The sequence below is a fragment of the Pistacia vera genome, unplaced genomic scaffold (genome assembly GCF_008641045.1).
Source record: "Pistacia vera cultivar Batoury unplaced genomic scaffold, PisVer_v2 Contig1081, whole genome shotgun sequence".
NCBI lineage: Eukaryota > Viridiplantae > Streptophyta > Magnoliopsida > Sapindales > Anacardiaceae > Pistacia > Pistacia vera.
The window spans coordinates 117,926-140,019 of record NW_022195117.1 but is presented as its reverse complement, the minus strand read 5'-3'; the positions used below and the strand labels follow the sequence as shown (position 1 = coordinate 140,019).

Here is a 22,094-nt window from a genome sequence, read left to right as displayed (position 1 = left end):
AAAATAGTATTGGATTTTGGAAATTATTAAAACAAATATATTTTTGATTTTTTAAGATAGGATAGGATAGTGAAAAGGATAATGGAAAAAGAGTGTGCCACAAGAACGCTTAGTTGTCTACTAAAATTTTAATTAAATTAAAATTTCCCTAACTTTTAATACTGTATATTTTTAAATTTCTTTCTAAAAATTTATTTATTTTCTGTAGTATCTCTCCCTTAATTTTGTTTAATAGATCTGAAACTCTTACCTTACTTCTTCCCAAACATATCTGCTACCAGACAAACAAATAGGAGGTGACAATGGTGGCAAGGAGTTGCTATGTGGCAACCGTGAGCTGGCAGTCGATTGTCAGCGGCATGCTGGTGGCCTAACGTCGACGGTGCAGCATGGCTAGGTTTCACTGCTTGACATTGGTGATGTGGTGTGACCAGGCTTTGCCACCTATTTCTGGACATTTTTTTTCACCAGCCACACAAGACAATCAACCAACAACTACCACTAGAACCAAGTTGTCAACTGCTTTGTTTCAATTTCTTTTTTTCTTTTTTGGGGTATTGAGTTTTAGTTTGATTTATAGGTGTGAGTTTGTGTTTGATGATGGAGGTTTTTGTGGGCTGTGCATTTGTGTTTGATAATGGAGGTTTTTGTGGGCTATGCATTTGTGTTTGATAATGGAGGTTTTTGAAATAAAAACCATCACCCACCATCCATCTCCAACACATCTAATGTTTTTGAATTTGGGAACAACGTGAACAAGATTGATAAGACTTTAAAAGATGAGATTTTGGTAGGTTTATGAAATATAAATGGAAGAGAAAGATGTGGAGCAAGTGGAATTGGAATTAAGTTGATTTTTGTTTTAATTTCATTTCCGTTGAAATTACTTCATTACCCTTCATATGTTAACTTTACCTGATAATGATGGGGGATTTTATTAAAAGGCCATTTGAAGTTAAAATTTAATTAAAAGGCGATATAGTTTGTAAATGTTAACTAAACGGCCTTGTTTTTTATTAAGCTTAATTAAACATGATTACGGGTTAATTAGGATTAATGAATAATTGTGTAATCTTTTAAAAATTATAATATGTCCCCAAAGAGTCGAAATTCTTGCAAACAAACCCAAACACCTTCTTCTTCTTCCTCCCGCCACATTAACACATTCCTCCGCCATTAACATCTTCTCCAACACAGATCCTCATTTTCCTCCTCCTAATATTTCGTCTAGGTATGTGTATCTCCCCTTTCGATTTTATATTTCGATTTACAAAGATTTAATGATAGATTGGGTTTGGGTTATGATTTTGATTTAGTTGTTTAGGTTGTTGGGTTATGTTTGATGTAATGGAAGTTGAAATGAGTGAAATTTGTTGATCCTCCTCCTCCTCCAATACTGCATGATCCTGTCATCAAACTTAAAATCATCAAGGACGCAGTCTAAGTCTTCTATGCCTAATCTTTTTCGCTTGGCTCCTTTTCCTACACCTCTACCAATGGCCTTTTTCATTAAACTACAATATGTCGTTACTAGCGTTTGACCAAAGGCCACATCGGTGATGACACAATCAGGATATAATAGATCACCATTACTGGTTTGTCGTAGCCTCATCAGTGCCAATACCTCATCGATGTGCTGCATCAAATAAAAACAACATGATAAGTATACAATAGCTCATGGAAAACATAAGCAAAAATAAGGAAAATTAAGCGAAAATAACTCATCGAGTCGTCAAGCCACCTGCCCATCGTCAACATCTTTTCAAACCAGTCCCGAGGATAATCCCCGGTCTTACACTTTACATGGGCATCACTTCCAGATTCATTGTAATAGGCATAGAAGAGTTTTTTCTTTTCCTCCTCTATTGGCCTATACAAATCGACCTTTGACTCCATTTTCGCTTGCCCACTTCCTCCTCCTTCCTCCATTTGTACATCCTCGCTTTCTTCGCCTCCCGCCTCACCCTCCTCCATTATCACTGCCCTACTTCCTCCAGCAACCTCCTTAACCTCCTCCATTTTTGCTTCTTCCTCAATTTGTTGCTTCATTTTCCTCTTCTTTCCATGTGTTACTACGATGTAAGGCGATTTGACAAACTTGCTCTTTCGGCTCTCTATTTTCAGCCCAAGTTGCACTTCAACCGCCTTTAATACTCCACCAACTTCCTCCTCCACCCTACCAACTTTCTCTGCCACCTTATCCACTTTCTCCCCCACCCTTTTCATTCACTCTGACATCTTCTCAAACCTCTCATAAATGGCTGTTGTAAAACTCCCAAACAGACCGTTTATGAGGTCAACCACCTCATTCTCCCGACCCAACGCCTCGGCAAAGCGATACTTGTTGTACTGGTTTACTGAGGCATACAAACCTCTTCCTCCCTCCCGCCGATTAGAGCTTCATCATCCTTAACGTCAACCACATTCTCAAGTAGTGGCCCTGCAACTACCCTAACATGCGTGACCCCTTCTAGGTCCCACATTAGGCGGTATATCCCTTTATCGCTTTCATTCTCCAATGGTTGGAAAGATGTGACATAATGCTGTTCCGCTTCACCCCTAGTAGCAGTGAGAAAGGGATGGATGACTCCCTGCAATAAGAAACAAAATCAATCAGATTTAAGTGACATTTTAAAGCAAGTGCATATTCAAAAGCTTAATCCTTTAATCTTACCTAAGCTGCTTGAATTTCAATGTCTATTTGGTCATAATCCCAATGGGTACACTTCTCGATGTGCCACCGCAACATCCTAGGAAATTGTTGTCGCACATCCGAAGTCTTCAAGACAGGGACGACCTTATAAATCCAAGCCTACATTGTAAAAAAATAGTCCATATTATAATTCAAACACATATTACAAAAAATATAACAAAAAGCTATTAATATTTACCTGCATTGCCTATGGGAAGCCAAACAAATTGTACGTGCTTGATCTATTCTTCCCAGCCCATTGGGAGTGTTTTAACGCCATCTATTTTAGTTGCAAGGACTCCATGGTTCGCTTAAATGATACCCGTCCCCACGGATAAGTATTAAAGAAGTTCAAGTTGCTTGCAAACATCACCCAATCAGTATCAACGACTTTTGTTGAGTCAGTAGCCATTAGGATCAAATGTAAGAACAATACCAAGCACAGTTTGAACTTCTCTGAAGAGCTTAGCCCACCTTCTTCTAACCTCTCCTCTAAATCGCGTCCCATAATAGATGCTTGCCCCCGCAAAACCTTGTTAGCCAAGCTTCTGGCTGCCCTACTTTCCTTTATTCTTTTTTGCTCAACCGCATCTGGCAATTCCCCACATCTTAAGCCTGTCACCAAGGCATATTCCATCATCCCAAAACGTAGTGGCTTTCCATCCACCACGAACCACATTTCTTGCTTTTTTTTTGCTTTTTACTGTGTAGCAATATATAATGCACTCCTTGCCCCCAGAATGCCTTTTTCCAATTTGTTCTGATATCCAAAAAATGACTGAAACAAGTCTCTTTGAATCGATCTTCACCATTCCTCACTCCTTTTAAAATCCCCTTTATTCTCATAAAAACTTCCCAACTTGACCTTACTATCACCCTTATAGGGAAATACGGTACCTTATCGCTTACAATCTCCAACCCGTAGTCTTTATAGTTTATGCTCCGAAAAATCTACACAATCAATATAAACAAAATATCAGCAAAAAAAAAAAAAAAAAAAACCAAAACAACTAATAGGCTACCAACATACTTTGTAAACAAAGAAAAAGCATCATACAATCAACTTTTCAACTAATCTTTCCACGTGTATGACAAAAAAAAAAAAAGAAAAAAAAAAAGGCTTTTAATGAAAATGTTGTTACTAATGAAAGCACAATGGTTACTGTCTTTTCCACTTGTGCTCATTTGGGTTCTTTTGAATTGGGCAACTGGGTTCACTCTTGGATTGAAGAACATAGATTTGGTACTAATCTTCATACTATTAATGCGCTTATTGATATATACTCAAAATGAGTGAGGTCGAAATGTATCACAATCATAATAATTTAGAAATTGGCTCTATAAAGAGAGGTTATTACATAATTCAGGAGAAAAGTAGGAAAATTTTGTTTTGATCATGATCGCTTAAGCGATATATGTGCGACCACATATATCGCTTAAGTAACCAAGAGTTTTCCAGAAATGATCGCTTAAGTGATCACCTCAATCGCGAAAGTGACCAAGAGTAAAAGCGAAGAATCGCTTAAGTGATTTAAAAGATCGCTTAATGATATTAGATCTGGGCAGATGTTGATTCTGCCTCGTACAAGATCGCTTAAGTGATCTAAAATCGCTTAAGCGACCAAGAGTAAAAGCGATGAATCGCTTAAGCGATACAAAAGATCACTTAAGCGATCTTAGATCTAGGCATATGATTCTTCCTCGGACAAGATCGCTTAAGCTATCAAGAATCGCTTAAGCGACCAAGAATAAAAGCGATGAATCGCTTAAGTGATACAAAAGATCGCTTAAGCGATATTAGATCTGGACAGATGTTGATTCTGCCTCGGACATGATCACTTAAGTGATCTTAAATCGCTTAAGCGACAGTACAGAGCAAAGGGATGTTATTTCATGGAATATTATGATTGCTGGCTATACTCAAATGAATCACTACAAAGAAGCATTAATGTTGTTTCGGCAAATGCTACGATAATGATGTCACCTTTTTAAGCATTCTTCCAACTTGTGCTTATTTAGGTGCGATTGATCATGACAAATGGATTCATGCTTATATAGACAAGAACTTCCAAAAACTAAACAACATATCCCTCTGGACAAGTCTTGTTGACATGTATGCTAAATGCGGAAATATAGAGGCAACAGCACAAGTTTTTGACACCATTAGTTCCATAAGCTTGGCTTTACTTTCTAAAACCTAACTTTCTAAAACTTAAAAATCAAGCAAGCATTTCTGTTGACATTTTCAGTCAGATAGCACGACTTGCATACATTTCTTCCTACCGATATATGAATTTACTGAATTCAAAAACTTAATTGCACTCTCTTATTTCATCACAGGATAAAAATGACCCCTGATTAATCCATCTATCAATAGTTCAATACAGAACTTTCTCTTATTTAATCAACAATTACTTGAAAAATTTCAGGCAAGTGTTTCAACAACCAAATACAATTTCTTGTTTCCATTTTGGGCAACAGAAAAGTAAAACCTCACCACAAAACACAAGATCTGGCATTATCAGTTAATAATAAGCAAGTAAAAGGTTCTTCTAACGATATATTCAAGATTGAAGTAAAGAAACAAAACCTACCAAATTCTTATATCACTTCCTTCAAGGAATGATTAAATTAGATCATGTCTCTTGAAAGCAAATGATTGGCCATCAAACTAACATCACATACACACAAATTCAAACATGTGATCTAAACTGGCAGGTTAATCAGAGCCGCATAGAAGCATTGATAGAATAAAAAGCTTTTAATCATTCAAATTCCACCAGTGGTTTTTCATCTACAAGCAGTACACGAGAAGTACACCATCACATATCTAAACCAGTAGCATCAGTGACATGAAAGATGTTGACACCACAACCATGCACCAAACAAAGGCTAAGCATAGAATTGGTACGGCGAACTAAAATACAATACAGTACCAAAACTCCCAAAACATTTAAACCCTAAATATTTCCTATTCTCCATTTTGACATTTAAAAAGTAACATCACTTAGCAAGCATGCTTTGCTGATTCCCCCAAATTTGCACAAATCATCCATTTTCTCATCCAATTAAAAAAACAAGTAAAAATACGTACCATTTCTTCGCTGGCCTCCTCCTCTGTAGAACCGTTTTGCGATTCTTCTCTCTATTGTTGTGTCGCCGCCGTCCCCTCTGCCTATGGACCACCTTCACTGATCGAATGATCCACCAGAGCAGCCATTGAACTGCTTGTGCCGTCGGACACTAGTATTCGAAGTGGCGTTGGGTTTTCCTCCTCATTGTGAATGTCAGCCATGGTTTTAAGAAAGGAAACTTTAGGATTGAAAATGGATCGAAAATTTGCAAGAATGTGGGACTGTAGTCACCGAAAATCGCAGAGAATGGGTTTAGGGTTCAAGAAATCGATTTTTGCCTAATGCGTTTTGATTAAGCGATTTGAATGGGTGGGGCTCATTTTTAAATTTCAAATTTTAAATAACTTTTGTTAATTATGATTTTGCCTATATATGTTTGAATCTTTTTATTTTAACCTATTTTACATGTTTAATGAATCTTAATTATGCCACGTTAATTTTTCTAAATTAAAAAATAAATCAAAAAAAAAGAAAAAGATTTTCAAGGCGATTTTTGTTAAATGGAAACTTGAGATGTCCCAGAAGTCAAATTTTATCGATTATGATTGGGGTTTCCCGTTTAACCTAATAATCTGAATCTGGTGTAAGTGTGTTTTGACTGTTATTGACGGAACCTATAGGGGTGAGATTTAACCCCAATCAGGCAATCACTAACAATAACGAAGCACAGAAAGCACCATTAACTCGGTGTTTCGTGTCTACTAGAATTAATTTCCAGGTCAATCTGCTTCTTCGTTTTGTTTCGGTGGACGATCCGATTATTCGATCCAATGAATTGAAGAAATCGAACCGAAAACTAAGATGTCGCAGCAAAACATGAATTGCAATATAAATAACAACTCTAGTAATAATATTCCGGTGAGCGAAGTGTATTGGTCTCTCGTCGAAAAAGCCGACAAGAAGTTTTCAAAGATCAGAGACTTGCCGTATTACGAGCGCAACAGGTTACTCTCTCAGTTTCATTTATTTATTTTTTCTTTAATTCATGTTATATCACTTGATTTTTGCTTTGGAAGTTCTTAAATCATAGTGTTCCTCAGTAATTGATTGTAAATTTGAGCATTATTGTTCTTTGTTAAATTTATCCTTAACCTTTTGAATAAGCAAACATATTCGTTTTGTTTTTGTAGTGTATATATGCTTGTTTAAATGAGGTTATTGCACTGCAGAAACAATATAATTGAGAAATACCAATAAACAGAAATTAATAAAAAAAGAGTAAACGAAGATTTTATGGAATATTGATTAGTATGTACCAATACTATAATTTTTAATTTTGTTTGAAATTTAGAGTTAGAATTTTGAAACCCTAGTGGGAGAAATAAAATTATGTGGAATATTAGTTAGTATATTACTTTTTTCTCATTTGAACCTATTAGTTATTATTATTATTTTTTTTAAGTATTTGTTGTGTTGCCCGAGAGCCTTTAAGAGCAACATAAATTGTGGGTTATTCTTGATTTGTTACTGTTCTTAGGTATGACACATACTTTTACAAGGTATTCAAGGTGTATACGCAGCTGTGGAAGTTTCAACAAGAGAACCGAGAGAAGCTGGTTGAAGCGGGGCTTAAAAGATGGGAAATTGGGGAGATTGCCTCTCGAATAGCTCAGCTTTATTTTGGACAATATATGCGGACGAGTGATATGAGTTATCTGTCTGAGTCATATATCTTTTATGATGCAATATTGACTCGGGAATATTTTAGAGATGGATTGTATCAGCATTTGAATCTGGCAAACAAACAGTTGAGATTTCTTGCTAGGTTTTTGATGGTGTGTTTAGTTCTGAACCGACGCGAGATGGTACATCAATTGGTTAATCATCTAAAAATGTTGCTTGATGAATGCAAGAGGACATTTCCGGTATATTTTTGTAGTAAACATTCTTCACATCTTTTTATTGGTCATTATAACTTGATATTTCTTGTTTTATTTTCTGTATAATGTTTTATTCACATCTATCATTGAAAATCAATACTTGTTGAAGAGGAGTTTGAAAATTCATTTGCATGTGTCTGGGGTTGGGAAGAGAAGTACAATGGAAAAGAAAGATGGAAATTTTGGAGTGAATGATTGTATGCTGTGGTGGAGTGTATCTAGATTTCCCATTAAAGTTAGCCTTTTCAAATTTTCAAATCACTTTATTTTATTCTATCATTAAGTCTTTCAGGAAGTATTGAATATTTGTTGGGATTGGTTGCGACCCCTCAGCAAAGTGCCATTTGTCTAAATGTTGAACATATGACACAAGCTGTACTGATGGTTTTCATTGTTTCGTGATCGTTCCATGTGTTTCTTCATGACTGTTATCCAAGGCACTGTAAAACCATTCAATTCCACGTGATGTCTGAATGTTCTCTCTTGAATTTTCATGAAATGTGATAGAAATTCTTTCACAGTTGCTTGCTTTGTCATGGATAGAATGATGATCCTCAGATGATATTTTTTCCAGGAAACAGACTTTAAGGAATGGAAGTTGGTGGTTCAGGAAATAGTTAGATTTTTGAAAGCTGACACGGCTTTTATGAATATTAGGCCTTTAAGATATAGTCTTGTTCTGGACCCTCATCCAGATGCTCTGCTGCATGTTGCCACTTCTGCTGCTAATAGAAGCTTAAGATTACGAGATGCTATTTTGAGCAGCTACCACTATAATGAGGTTAGGTATTAAAGATATCCTTTTTTCTATTCTTGTCATCAATATATGGAATGGGAGATGCTTTATTCATATTCTGAAATTGAAATGTTTGAATAACTCAGTTCTCTTGATACTATTATAAATTATACCCTGGGCAATTCTTGATTTTCTTTTTTCTTTAATGCATTTATTGGTCAGGTCAAATTTTCAGAGCTCACTCTTGATGCCTTCAGGATGCTTCAGTGCCTAGAATGGGAACCCAGTGGTTCATTTTTCCAGTCAAATAATATTAAAATTGGTCAGAATGGGGCCCCAGGGCCTAGTCGCGTAAACTACTCTCAGGATATTGCTGATCCTACCTTACCACCTAACCCACGAAAAGCCATCTTACATCGTCCATCTGTGACACATTTTATAGCAGTGAGTTGTGAGAGATTAATTTTTCCAACCTGTTGCCTGCTTTATTATATCTTTAATATTGACTTATTAGGTTACATAAATTCTAAGTCATGTATTTCTTCTTTATAAATTTCATTTGTTAAACTGATAGTGATCAGGTTAAGTTGGTTAGTTGATAGATGTAAATACCATGATTAGAAATAGGTCCAGGCCGTCATGAGGAGCAAGAGTTGTTTATTTACTAGTGGGTGTTCTATGCCATTGACTACCTAACAAATGGGAAACTCAGGATTCCTTGACAACTTCCCTTTAATGGACAATAATTCATTTTCCTCAAGATGAAAAGAGATTTGTTTAAGGTCCAAAGAAGCTGAGTTGATGCAGCAAAACTGAAAAAACAAATAAAATTGTGCAAACTAGTTATTCATATTTTTGGTTAGGGAGAGAAGGAATTGGCCTCTTTTTGAATTTTTGGACAGGTCTGGAGTTACAGCGTATTTACCTCTCTCTTCATTATTCATCTTTCCTTTCCAATGATTTAGGAGAATTTTGAGTGGTTTGTCTGTATCATAGATAAGGCTGAGGAATTGTCAATGTTTCTGTCATATAGTATTGAAACATTTAGAGAGGTTTTGAGGTGTTGAGTTGAGCCGATAATGCTGTGTTATCGATAGTGCTCAAAATAGATATGTACTATATTTTTCTAGAAGGGAGATAAACTCAAGTAGTGAATTGGATGGTATGATCCTTGGTTTTCAATCGGGAGGTTGGAAATAATATTGTGGGATCTGGCAGTAATATGTAAAGCCTAGCTTCCAATTAGGTGCACATGTCAAGTGGTCTATAGCTCATCAAAAATAAAAAAAATAAAAAACCTTTATTGTCCGTATTTTATCAGTTTATACTTTTGTGTTGTTATAAATTACCAATACTTGTGCTTTTTCTTGGCAGGTTTTGGCCACAATTTGTGAGGAGCTACCTCCAGATGGTGTTCTCTTAATATATTTATCTGCATCAGGTTAATCAAATTCTGCTATTCAAATCACATGATTGTGGAATTTTTATTTATCATAGGTGATGTGGTCATGCTTTTTACATTATTCATATTGCTTTAGGAATCGTTGAAAACTGTATTTCTTGTCCATCAGGTGTCGAACCTTCTATGAACACTGGTGATAACAGTAACAGGAACTTTGAGTCTCATACCATTTCCTCAGATGCCTACTCCACTTCTCCATCAAGCTCGACAAATAATAGCACAAACCCCACCTTACAGCGAAGGAGAGGAGAATGTTTATGTTACCAAACTGGCTGTTTGCAGTTTGGTACTCGAGGAAATGGAGGTACTCTGCTCCATTCAGCTTACTATGTGATTGCCTGAACCCTGTGTCTGAATTAGGTTAATAAGATTGGATACATGACCCCAATTCTAGATTTTTTTTCTTAATTTCTCTTATCATATTCTGCAAATATTAATTTTCTTGTTAACCTCACTTCTGCTAATGAAATTTGATAAAAATGCATGACTCATTCCTTGCTTCTTGCTGCACAACGACTAGATACTAGTGATGGTTAACTAAATTCTAAATCCTTTTATGAACTGAAAACAAACTGTACCTTGTTTCCTATCAATATAAGAAAAGATACTTGCGTGGCTAATTGCCAAAATGATTTTCATGTTAAAGAGCTTCTATGAATTCTTGATTAAATTTTTGTTTCTTTCATGGTTTTATTGATCTTTAATTCAAAATTACGACTCATTATCATTTTGTATATTGTTTTATGCCAAAGTAATGCATAGAAGCTCTTTTATACCATGATTTTCGCTATTGGTATGACCAGAATTCTAGAATGCTTATTTTGACATCAGGTAGTCCTTTTTTTCCAGGATTAAGCTGCATTTATCCTTCTGATATTATTCCCTTCACGAGAAGACCACTTTTCATAGTAATTGACAGTGATGGTAGTGAATCATTTAAGGCAAGTATGTGAACTCCTATTCTTTGTTATTGCATTTAAATTCTTACATGAGGTTTTCAATAGCGTGCATAACTATGTTGAATGTTAAGTCCAGGTTTAATTATTGCAAAGGTTTATTGCAGATATTAAGGATTTGGAAAAGGAGATATGATGTAGATTATGTAAGTGGAATTGAAAAAATCTTGGTACTTTGACTTATACGGTGATTTCATTAAGGGTTTTAGGAAATGTTGCAAGAGATATTTGTATCCTCTAAAAAGCAAAGCTTTGTGATTTGTCAAGCAAAATTTTGGTGGCCAGGAAATTATTAAGCCATTTGTTAAGCAAATCATTTTCCAACAAAATAATCCTATAACAATAAGTCGGAGATAGGTTTTACCGTACAAAACCAGTTTAAGCAGTAGGGGCATGCAAGGTTTGTTGAATTTGGAAATTGCTGTGCTGGGGACATTACCGGAATCAACAGTGATGATATTATATTGTTACTCTGGTTGACAATATTTTGAACTGGTGTGTCGCTACGCTAATGGTGGAGGTGACATTTCTCTCCCCGTGAATTAGCGGCAACAAAAAGGATGATAAATCTTTGGGTGGTTGTGTGGAAGCTTCTAGAGTGAGTTTTTGAGGAAAGTAATAGATCATGGAAATTGTGTCATGACGTTGCTATCTTGTGGGCATGTGTTGTATTTCATACATGTAACTCTTTTTTAGTAATATTCTAAGTTTCATACCAAAAAAACGCTTGGGTTGGGGTTCTTCAATAACTGCTGCCAATATAGGAGTATTTTTTATGTCCATCAAATCACAATTTTAAATTATTTCTGCTATTCACTGTGTAATTTACATACTTTTTGCTTGCAAAGATATGAGTAACATCTTTGAGATTAGGGAGGCTTCTACTCATTGAGATATTAATATATAGGTTGAAGATGCTTCTTCATTATATATAAGAGAGAGAGAGAGAGAGAGAGAGAGAGAGAGAGCAGTTAAAGAGGTTGTGTAATTAAATGCTGATTGATCTGTTAATGTCATGACCAGTTTTTGTTTCTTCATGCTGTCAATATTCTATCTAATGTTGCAGTCCTTGCATGAATAACTTTTAGTATGTGACTTCTAAGAAGTGATTATATGTTCTTCATTTTTAAACTATATAAACTGTTAATGGTCCATCTTGAATGATCTATACAGGTCTCAGAATGTCACATAAAAATATCTTAATGCTAATTACATGTCATCATGGCATTTAAATTTTGCAGGCTATAAGTGGAGCTGAGAAGGGAGAGCCAGCTGCAATGCTCCTATCGCCAAGTAGTTCAATCCTCATTGCTGGTACTGATTTCTCTCGCAGCCCAAGTGGTAGCCTATTTACCATTTTTCTCACAGCCCCATTGCAGGCCTTCTGTTTGTTGATTGGTGTTTCAGGTTCTGAAATTGAGATGGTGTGTAGGAATCAACCCTTCTTTCTCTTCATATTTATCAATTGATTTCGTTTGTTAATTAAAGAGGAAAATTTTCTTCAGGATAAATATAAGAAGGCGGAGACGCTTCTTTCTTCATCATTGAATGACTGGGGATCAACTTTGGCAACATCAGATGATCTTGATCACGTATGGGCACAGATTTTAAGTGATCCATTTTTAAGGAGACTTCTTTTGAGGTACTGTTTAATCTTCTCTCTTGTTCATTGTGCAGGATTGAAATTTTGCATCTGCACATGATAAAGGTTGTCTGATGAAAAACTATTGGTTAATGTTTATGTTTGTTTGCAAGAACATCTGTCGTAGCATGATTCTTTCCTGATACTGAGTTTCTCTTACTATTACAATTCCATGAACGAAATTATGGTATAAAAATCGTTTTCTTTCTGCAGATTCATATTTTGTTGGACAGTTTTGACACTGTATGCACCAACCTTTGAGAAGAAGAAATTTCAACCGGAGTGTATGCCTTGTCTTCCAGAGTCTGTGCTCCCAATGTCGAAGATATCTCAAACTGTAGTTCTACAGATGGCCAACATATTTGGTGCAACCAATAAATTTATTTTCTTAGAAGGAATTGTGCTTCCGGAGAGTAGAGAAACAGAACATTGACATGTAGAGTTTGTGAATTTTCATTTTGCATTTTCGCTGTTCTAACAATCCTGCTGGTTTAAGCACTTAGGGATGATCGATCTCTTTTTCTTCTGTTATCCTCTTCCCAATTGTGTTTGGAAATTTATGATCTCCTGTAACACAATAGCTTGGGATGCTTGTAAGCTGAAAATTGTTGATTCCTTTTGTGTATTTTTTTTACAAGTAAATTCAGAAATTTAAATTGTAGTTTGAAATTGTGAGAATTTGTTTATTTTTGTTTTCTTAAAACATTGTATGATAATGAAATTATATGAAGTTAAGTATTTTTAATTATTTAATTATATGTAATTATTTGAATGAATGAATTTTTTTTTCTCTATTTTTATGCTTAAAAAATAAAATAGACAAGCGAGTGGCTATTATTATACCATTTTTTTAAATATAAAAACAGGAAAAAAAAAAAAAAAAAGCCAAAACAAAACAAAAGAGGTCAAGGTAGGTACAACAGAAATATAATATGTTTCCTATAAAAAAAATAAAAAAAAATTAATGAAGATGTCGAAAATTGAAATTTTGAATGGTACGAATCCTTTATATGTTTAGTCTAAACTCCACTGTAAAACCATATATGGTAAATTAGACCTAGAGGATTAGGGGAGGGAAGGGGCAGGGAGGTGAATAGGATATACAATAAATATGTATGATGCTAAACAAATGATAAGCAATGAATGAGTGTGATTTAAAGGGTAACCAATAATAAGCAACAAATGAGAGAGATGTATATATGAATGTGAGTAATAAATTTGAGTATGATGATGATGGTGCAAGTATAAGATGAGTAATAAATGAGTTGAAAGAGAATAAATGCTTAGAGATTATAGTGGTTCGGAGTTCTATCCACAAGCCTTCTACATCTACTTCTTCTAGGCAATCTCCTTGAAATTCCACTAGAATCAAATTTCGCCTTTACACTAGTTTTCACAGGATTTTGTATTTACAATAGTTTGACAAGATTTCCTATCTAGATTTACAAGATTTCGCCCATAAAGTGTTTGATAAAAAGTGTCAAAAAAATTGCCTCTTAACTTAGGCTTGAAAACAAAATAAGAACAATACTCTCAAAGGATAACGAATGGGTACAAGAGAGTGATTCTTTGATTTGGATTTTGAGCTCAAGGGATTATGTGAGAATGTTTGGATATGACTTGAATCTTTGATATTCTCTCTGGTTTTCTAAGCATTGAAGTGCTCTATTTAAGCTTGACTTCTCCCTTGGTTGCAAAGAGTTGTTGTTGCATTTAATGCATGTCTGAAAGCCTGCAGACACAGAGGAACAGTCGTTCCATTATTGTGAACGGTCGTTCTTGACACCAACGATCAATTCGTACAACTTTAGGGTTTCTGGTATGGTCATTCCACCACGAGGAACAGTTTGACCATTGGCTCCTTAAAATCCATAAAAATTCCAGTAGTATGAAGACTACCTAGAACGAGGACGTTTAACCAAGAGCGATCTTTGAGTGTGAACGATCATTCCACCACGGAGAATGGTTGTTCCACTTTTGATACTTGAATCTTTAACTTGGTCTTCAAGGCTTGTCTTCCACTATACGTCAAAGGCGCGAAAAGTTTGAGTTTTGAGAACTTTGACTTTTGACTTGGATGGAACGGGCGTGCTGATGTGAGCGACTTGGTTCCATTTTGGATAGAAGCATGTATGGTCACATGAAACATTGTCGTGCTAAGAGGAAAGTGCATCTAGGCAACTTTAATACAAAGGAATAGTCGTTCCTTTATCCTGCACGATCATTCCAAAAGGAAAAATTGCATTTTGTTTTTTGGTTAAAGACTCTTTGCCATACCTAAGCATGTTTGTTAGAAATCAATTAACTCTTTATTAGTTTTGGCACATCAAAATACATGAGGGTTCAACAATCTTCCCATTTTGATTGATGACAATTCCAAGCAATTATTAAGTTTCAAATAATAATATAAGTTCATACACAACATGCCAAAAACAAAATTTGACAAGCTCCACCTTAGAATATGCATACTCGAAAAATAAAGTGAGCATAATACTCCCCCTTACACTAAGCATATTCATTATTCTTTTCAAGTAAGAATGTAATACTCTTTTTGAAGATCAAAGAAGAAAAACATATTCATTTCAAAAGATATTTTAGTATCTCACACAATCAAACTCAAATATGCATTATATCTCTCCCCCTTTTTGTCATTAAGCAAAAAGATATCAACACATCAACACAATCGTAATGACACATAAGAATGATGAAAAGAAATGCATTATATACCAATAAGCACAAAAACACAAACGTATCATGAGAATAAAAACTAAGTATTAACAATAAGTTCAAGTGTTCAAAAGAACACAATTGTTTCCGATGTGCATAAAGAGAACAAAATAAAAAGAAACTGACACTTGGATGACACAAAGAAAATAGATTTGGCTAAGATGGTGGTATAGAGGCTTTGATCTATTGAAGCTCATTTGAAATTTCTCGAGTCGATTCCTCAAGTGCATCACCTCTAAGGAAGCAAAGTATATACTCGCGGAACTCCACGAAGGCGAGTGTGGCAACCACAATGGGGGACGCAGCCTAGCTAATAGGGTACTTGGTACGTGATTATTTCATATGCATATTTAGCAAGTGCACTAGTTGCAAAAAGTAATAAAGTGATAAGTAGAGTATCGTTTCCACGAGGATAGTGTTACTAAGATCTGATTTCTCTAGTTCAAGTCCTAATTGAAGCAACAATAAATTGGATTGATGGAAAATTAACAAACTAAAAACAAATTGAAAAAATATAAATAAATGATAATGAAATTAAAGCAAAACCCAATAACTTAACTAATTAAACAATGCTAAACAATGTTGGGGTGTTGATTTTACCTAGATACGCCAACCCATATCATAGAATCTATTACCCAAGTTCTAATTCCTTGATTGAAAATCCAATTTTCTAAGTTGTTTGGTGCTCCTTCTCAGGTTATACCACCCCACCTATTCCTATTAACCTTCCGAACCCAAAAATTGAAGGTTAATAGTTCAAGGTCTCTTAAGCTTTTTGGAATTCTATCTAGATTTCATAGATCGCGTTTATCAATCTCTAGTTTTCGCTCAATCTATGGTATTTATCCCAAGAGGCATATATCACAAATCACTTCTCAGTCTCTTTGTGAACAACGTACATTTGAACGGTGATCAAACATCCAAAAGTCATTAAGCAAAGAGATAAACACCCAGTTATGAAATTAAAACTCAAAGTAAATCAATTCATATAAATTTGAATTATTGTATCAAGGTTACATCAAACCCTAGCTAAACAGCTCAGTTCATAATAAAAAACAAAACAAAAAAAAACAAAAACAAACTGAATCAAGGTTCATCATTGAAAAACAAGCAAAAGATGGAGAAATCTTCTCTAATTTGAAGCCCAAATCATTAATAATCTTCTCCTTCCCAGAGCTGCATCCCAAATGACGAACCAAGACCCTTTTCCCTTCCCTTTCATGCCAATTTATACCCCTCTCACTTAAGGATGAAGCCCTAGTAAGCCAAAATGCGTCATTTTTTTTTTTTCGCATTTGATGCATTTTCGCTGCGGTGACGCTTTTCTTTTGTTGCGGTAAGGATATTTCGGGCCAAATTTGAGCATGATAACATCTGAATATGAAAAAGTGGTAAACACATTAAGTTTATCCCTTTTAATTATATTTCTACTAGTTTAAGAATCAGACCAATCTGAGGTCTACAACTCAAGTTATGGCCAAAATCCTAAAGTACGTCCAAAGACGTTTTTCTTCTGTTCCCAACGTGTTGTTCACGACTTCAAGCGAAGTTTTCACCCTATTTAAGTCCGAATTAGGAAAACCCGAAAACATGAAAGTTTTCAGTTTGCTTCTTAGCTTTCCATAGCTTCTAAATTAAGGTCATTCTGAGTTGACAACTCATGTTATGCAATTTATGCTCAAAACCATCATTTATGCTCAAAATCATTGTTTAGGCTTGCAAAGAAAAATTAATAGAATTAAGTAGCAATTATGGGTCAAATTGTATGAAAAGTATCCTAAATCCTATTGAAATTCAATGCAAAATTATAGGAAAAAATAGGATTATCAACTACCCCCAAACTTAAGATTTGCTTGTCCTCGAGCAAAAACGAATAAAAATCAAAACAAAAAGAAAGATACATACCCAGATTAAATCACAATGCAAGTCTAAAAAATTGTTGGCAACATTATTCAAGGAAAATTATTCAATATTCCAAAAAGTCAAATTTGCAAATTAACTTTTAGCTCCTCGAGTAAGTCATCCCCAAATCAATCCATCATTCACTTCTCGAATTATATTATGCAAACAAGCAAAATCTCTTAGATAATTAACAAACTCCACAAGCCTAATTTTTGAATTACTCTCCACTAATGTAGACTCGACATTGCTAAGGATCAAAAGTTCTTTATAAGCTTGTAATGTTAGGCTTCGATAGTAGGCTCCAAGATAGGAAAAACAAAGTAAGAGAACTCAATTTTCCTCATACAACCACAAAGAGCTACTTCAAGTCATGATCCTTATTTATTGCTCAACCTCCAAACAATGGCACACCTTTCTCAACCCCCAAACTTATAAATTTCTTATTTTTGATTCTAAATTGAAATGATTTTTTTCACTTTTTTTTTTTTTTTTGTTTAACTCAAAGTATTTACAAAAATTGATAATTCATTTGGGGTTGTTTTCCTTTTTGCTGCCTCTTCACAACCCTCAAACTTATGATTTTATGATCGATCACTTATTCAAACACCTTCATTGCTTTATATGATATGCATATGGTACAGAGTTTTCCTAGAGGGTGTGTTAAAGTGTTTAGAGTGAAGGGGTTGGACATTGTTGGTTACACACACACACACAAAAACAATAATATTAAAAGGCTCAAAAGGGTGACTAGAGACAATTCAAAACAGGGTTGGCTAGAAAGGTTCAAACATTAAAAAAAAAAAAATGCCTAAATCATTTCCTCAACAATGTCTAATCTATGATTTTGTCTCAAGCAATTCTCAACTAGGTTCTAGAATTCATCAACATCATTAAGACTTCACAACATTCACATAAAATGCCTCTAAGTATGTTAAAAAAATGAAAATCTTGGTTGAACTACCCAAGGAACTTCTAGCTAAAACAAAGTCAACCCAACTTCAACTTAAAGAAACACCTCATACTTTTCCAAAAATAAAATTCCCAACAATCAAATTCTCATCATGGACTTATATGAATCATCTAGGCATTTTTTTCAACAATGCACAAAAACTAAGAACAAATACAACCAAAAAGCATTAAACACACAAACATGAGTAAAATAACCACATCAAAACACACAACAAACCACACATTTGAACAACAATACTTCAAACCAAATCACTCACACAAGAAAAGCAAAAATAAACACACCAAATTAAACAAACAAGAGAATTTACAAATTTTTCCCTACCTTCAAACTTAAAATGACATTGTCCTCAATGGCACACAATAAAGAACAAGGAATAGAGAAAGAGAAGGGTTAAGAAATACTCCCCTAATTAATGCGCGAAGTGTGTCCTCTATGTCAATGCTCGGCATCTATTCATCGTCTTTGTCATCATACGAATCTGTCAAGGTAGGAAACTCATGGTGTACCAATTTGTTAAAACACATTACAGATTAAAAGGAAATATCAAACCTTATCAAACTAAAACCAAAGTTCTAAAATTGAAAATAAACTTCAACAAAAACAAAATAAACTAAAAACACCTGGGTTGCCTCCCAAGAAGCGCTTTCTTTTAAGTCAAAAGCTTGACTTTCCCATTCTTTCATCAACCCATGTGGGGTGGTTCATTAATAATCCGTGGATTATAATGTTTTTATTAGACGTTTTAGTCGGATTTCAGATACTTTTTAGTTCATTTTGACCTGAATTGCTACTGAATTCTTTATATTTTGTGTTTCAGGCTAAAATGGACATTTTATGCAAATAATGAGTGAATTGGAGTTTTCGGACTAAGAAGTGAGCGGATCTAAGAAGTTGGGAAAGTTCTGAAGTAGAGTGGAGCACTATAAAGCTTGTTTCCATGAGGAGAGTGTTGAAGATCGAAGATTCAAGCAAAGAAAACAAGCGGAGGGCAATTCTGTAAATTCAGAATTCCACATGAAGGTTCGCCACGGTGAATAGAGTTGCGCACGAGAGCTTTATTTCACTTCTTCGCTGTGGCGAGAATCCTTCTTCGCCGCGGTGAAGTCTGCGAATTCCAAAACGCACAATTTCATTTTTTATTCATTTTCCTAGGGTTTTAAGCGAGGTATAAAAGAGAAACTTAGTCATTTTTGTGGGTTCGTTCGTTTTTAGAGAGAGAGCAGCTATTTTCATATTCTTAGGTTTATTTTGGGTGAACTTTGATTGAAAAAGGGTGAAGATTCGAGATTAAAACTAGTGGATTCATCATTTGGGGAGATCTCTTGTCCTTTCTCTTATTTTCATTATGTTGAACATTGGGTTTTTCGTTTCTTTTGTTTGTGTTGTTGATTTAGCTATGAACTAACCCATTTTAGGTTAGGGTTTTGATGTAGTTTGGATTCTAATGGGTTAAAGAATTGATGATTATTATTTTCATATGATTTTGCTTTGATTGTGTGATTATTCTGTATTTATTGTTTTTATGTGATGAACATGATGAGATTGAGAAATAATTCATGTTAAGCTTCTTGGGTAATCACCATTGTAGTATTAAATGCTAGAGATAGATTTAAGAATCAATGAAATCAATTTAAGATTCTTTGTGCTTAATGAGCTTTGAACTATTAGTCTTCATTTTGTTGGGTGCAGAAGTTTGATAAGGAAGAGTAAGGAAATATAGCCTGAGAAGGTATATTTTATACTTTAGAGAGTTCGATTTATAATCAATGCATGTGAATATGGAATTAGTATAATCCTTAGGTTTAGCCCATAGAGTCCGAATGAAGTCAAAACCCTACCTGTTTGTTTGAATTGATTTTATCCTTGTTTTAAATCCTGCATTCATAATTTAGTTTTGAATATTTAGAAATTTTGATTTAGTTTAGTTTAAAATTCTCCCATCAATCCAAACAACTCGATTGCTCCAACTTGAAAACAGTAGAAAAACTTAGTGCTTAGCCACCAATCCTCGTGGGAACGATACTCACTCATCACTTTATTACTTATGCGACTAGTACACTTACTACATTTGCATGTCTATGAAAACACGCATCAAGTTTTTGGCGCCATTACGGGGGATTGAGTTTTGAGTTAACAATAAAATTCTCTTTTTTTAGCTAGATTGGAGTGTAATTTTTACTTAATTGTTATTTGTTTAATTTTCGTTATTTTTTCTTCTTTGTTTGGTGTGATTTTGCTCTTTCTACTTTTCTATGTAATTTATGCGAAGAGCAAGATGTTAGCCAGTGGTTCCTGTTGACCTAAGATTCAAAGAACCACTCGAAGACTGAACAAAGAAAGAAGAGAAAGAGAAGCTACAATTGAACTAGAAGTAATAGTTGTAGAGATGGCAAAGAATAGAACACTAAGGGAATTCTCAGTTCCCACAGTTGAAGGCAGTGGGTCAAGTATTACTAGACCAGCGGTATAAGCCAACAACTTCGAGATAAAGCCGGCAATCATCCAGATGATCCAGCAGTTGGTTTAGTTCGGGGGTGATTTGAAGGAAGATCCGAATCTACACATTGCCAATTTTTTGGAGATTTGTGATACGTTCAAGTCTAATGGAGTGTCAGACGATGCAATCAGATTGAGACTATTCCCATTTTCATTGAAGGATAAAGCTAAGGGATGGTTACTGGCACTACCAACTGGAACAATCACCACATGGACTGATTTAGCATAGAAATTCCTGACCAAATTCTTTCCTCCAGCAAAGTCGACAAAGTTAAGAAATGACATCACATCATTCATTCAAGAAGAGTCAGAATCATTGTATGAGGCTTGGGAGAGATACAAAGAATTACTGAGAAGGTGTCCACATCATGGGTTGCCAGTTTGGATGCAAGTCCAAACATTTTATAATGGATTAACAGTGAATGTGCAAACTATGGTGGATGCAGCCTCAAGGGGAGCATTACAGAATAAGACTTCGGAAGAAGCTCACGAGTTGCTTGAGGTTCTGGCAAGCAACAACTATCAAAGACCTAATGAGAGAATGCAACAGAAGAAATCTATGGGTCTTCATGAAGTTGGTGCATATACAGCCATTTCAGCCCAACTGACAGCACTTCAGAAACAGTTGGGAAGTATGCAGGTAAATTCCATTCAAGCTGCTCAACTAACTTGTGATTTTTGCGCAGGTAATCACGTGAGCAGTGAATGTCAAGTAGGGAACATGTTTGTCTCAGCATAATTATAATTGAAGCAGGTGAACTGCTTGGCTGGAAATCAAAGGCAACAAAACAATCCGTACTCCAACACATATAACCCTGGTTGGAGGAATCACCCGAACCTATCTTGGGGCAATCAAAACCAACAAAATTAGCAAAACAATCAATGGAATCGAAGGGCATTGCTAAATAACCAAACAGGGGTGAACAATCAACCGGGAGATCCCAGAGTGACAAAGTTGGAAGACATATTTGGGAAGTTTATGCAAGAGACCACGGGTTTTATAAATGAGATGAGAACTAATTTTAGAAATCAAGGGGCGTCCATTCAGAATCTTGAGGTACAGATGGGGCAATTAGCTGAAAAGCTAAATGAGAGACCATAGGGTGCTCTACTAAGCAACACAGTGATGAACCCACGTGAGCAAGCAAATGCAATAATTTTGAGGAGTGGGACAGTTTTGGAAGAATTGGGGCAAGCAAGGAAAGAAGAAGTGTCACCAAAAAGAAGGGAAGAATCTGACGGGGAAGTAGATGAAGAGATAGTTGCTGAAGAGAAACCATCTACTTCTAGGGAAGAAGAACAGAAACGGGAAGAGAGGCAAAAGAGAAGGAAAGAGAAATTTCCATTTCCCGAGATACCACCAGAATTGGCACACCACACTCCACCTGTGCCGTTTCCTCAAAGACTGAAGAAAAAGAATCAGGATAAGTAGTTTTCCAAATTCATTGAGATATTTAGAAAATTGCATATTAACATTCCTTTTACAGATGCATTGCA

At 35.2% G+C, this 22,094-nt stretch overlaps 1 protein-coding gene and 1 non-coding gene across 2 annotated transcripts; one reads left to right on the top strand and one right to left on the bottom strand.

Moving 5' to 3' along the window:
- Positions 1-6,350: 6,350 nt before the first annotated feature.
- LOC116134523 (protein SCAI-like) lies at positions 6,351-13,171 on the top strand. Its single transcript, XM_031420217.1, has 10 exons — positions 6,351-6,770; positions 7,304-7,691; positions 8,281-8,487; positions 8,665-8,886; positions 9,817-9,883; positions 10,014-10,208; positions 10,754-10,845; positions 12,102-12,284; positions 12,366-12,502; positions 12,716-13,171. Exons 1-10 carry the CDS (start codon positions 6,628-6,630, stop codon positions 12,933-12,935), a joined length of 1,854 nt encoding a protein of 617 aa, XP_031276077.1. The 5' UTR covers positions 6,351-6,627; the 3' UTR covers positions 12,936-13,171.
- A 7,694-nt stretch (positions 13,172-20,865) lies between these two features.
- LOC116134625 lies at positions 20,866-20,972 on the bottom strand. The gene has a single exon (XR_004128772.1). It is a non-coding gene; the product is annotated as a small nucleolar RNA R71 (small nucleolar RNA).
- Positions 20,973-22,094: the final 1,122 nt, after the last annotated feature.

Bases quoted from the DNA above. Each gene is read 5' to 3' on its own strand.
- LOC116134523 (XM_031420217.1), top strand. From the start codon at position 6,628: ATGTCGCAGCAAAACATGAATTGCAATATAAATAACAACTCTAGTAAT. The intron at 6,771-7,303 runs GTTACTCTCTCA...TACTGTTCTTAG, and splicing joins CCGTATTACGAGCGCAACAG to GTATGACACATACTTTTACA. The intron at 8,488-8,664 runs GTTAGGTATTAA...TTTATTGGTCAG, and splicing joins GCAGCTACCACTATAATGAG to GTCAAATTTTCAGAGCTCAC.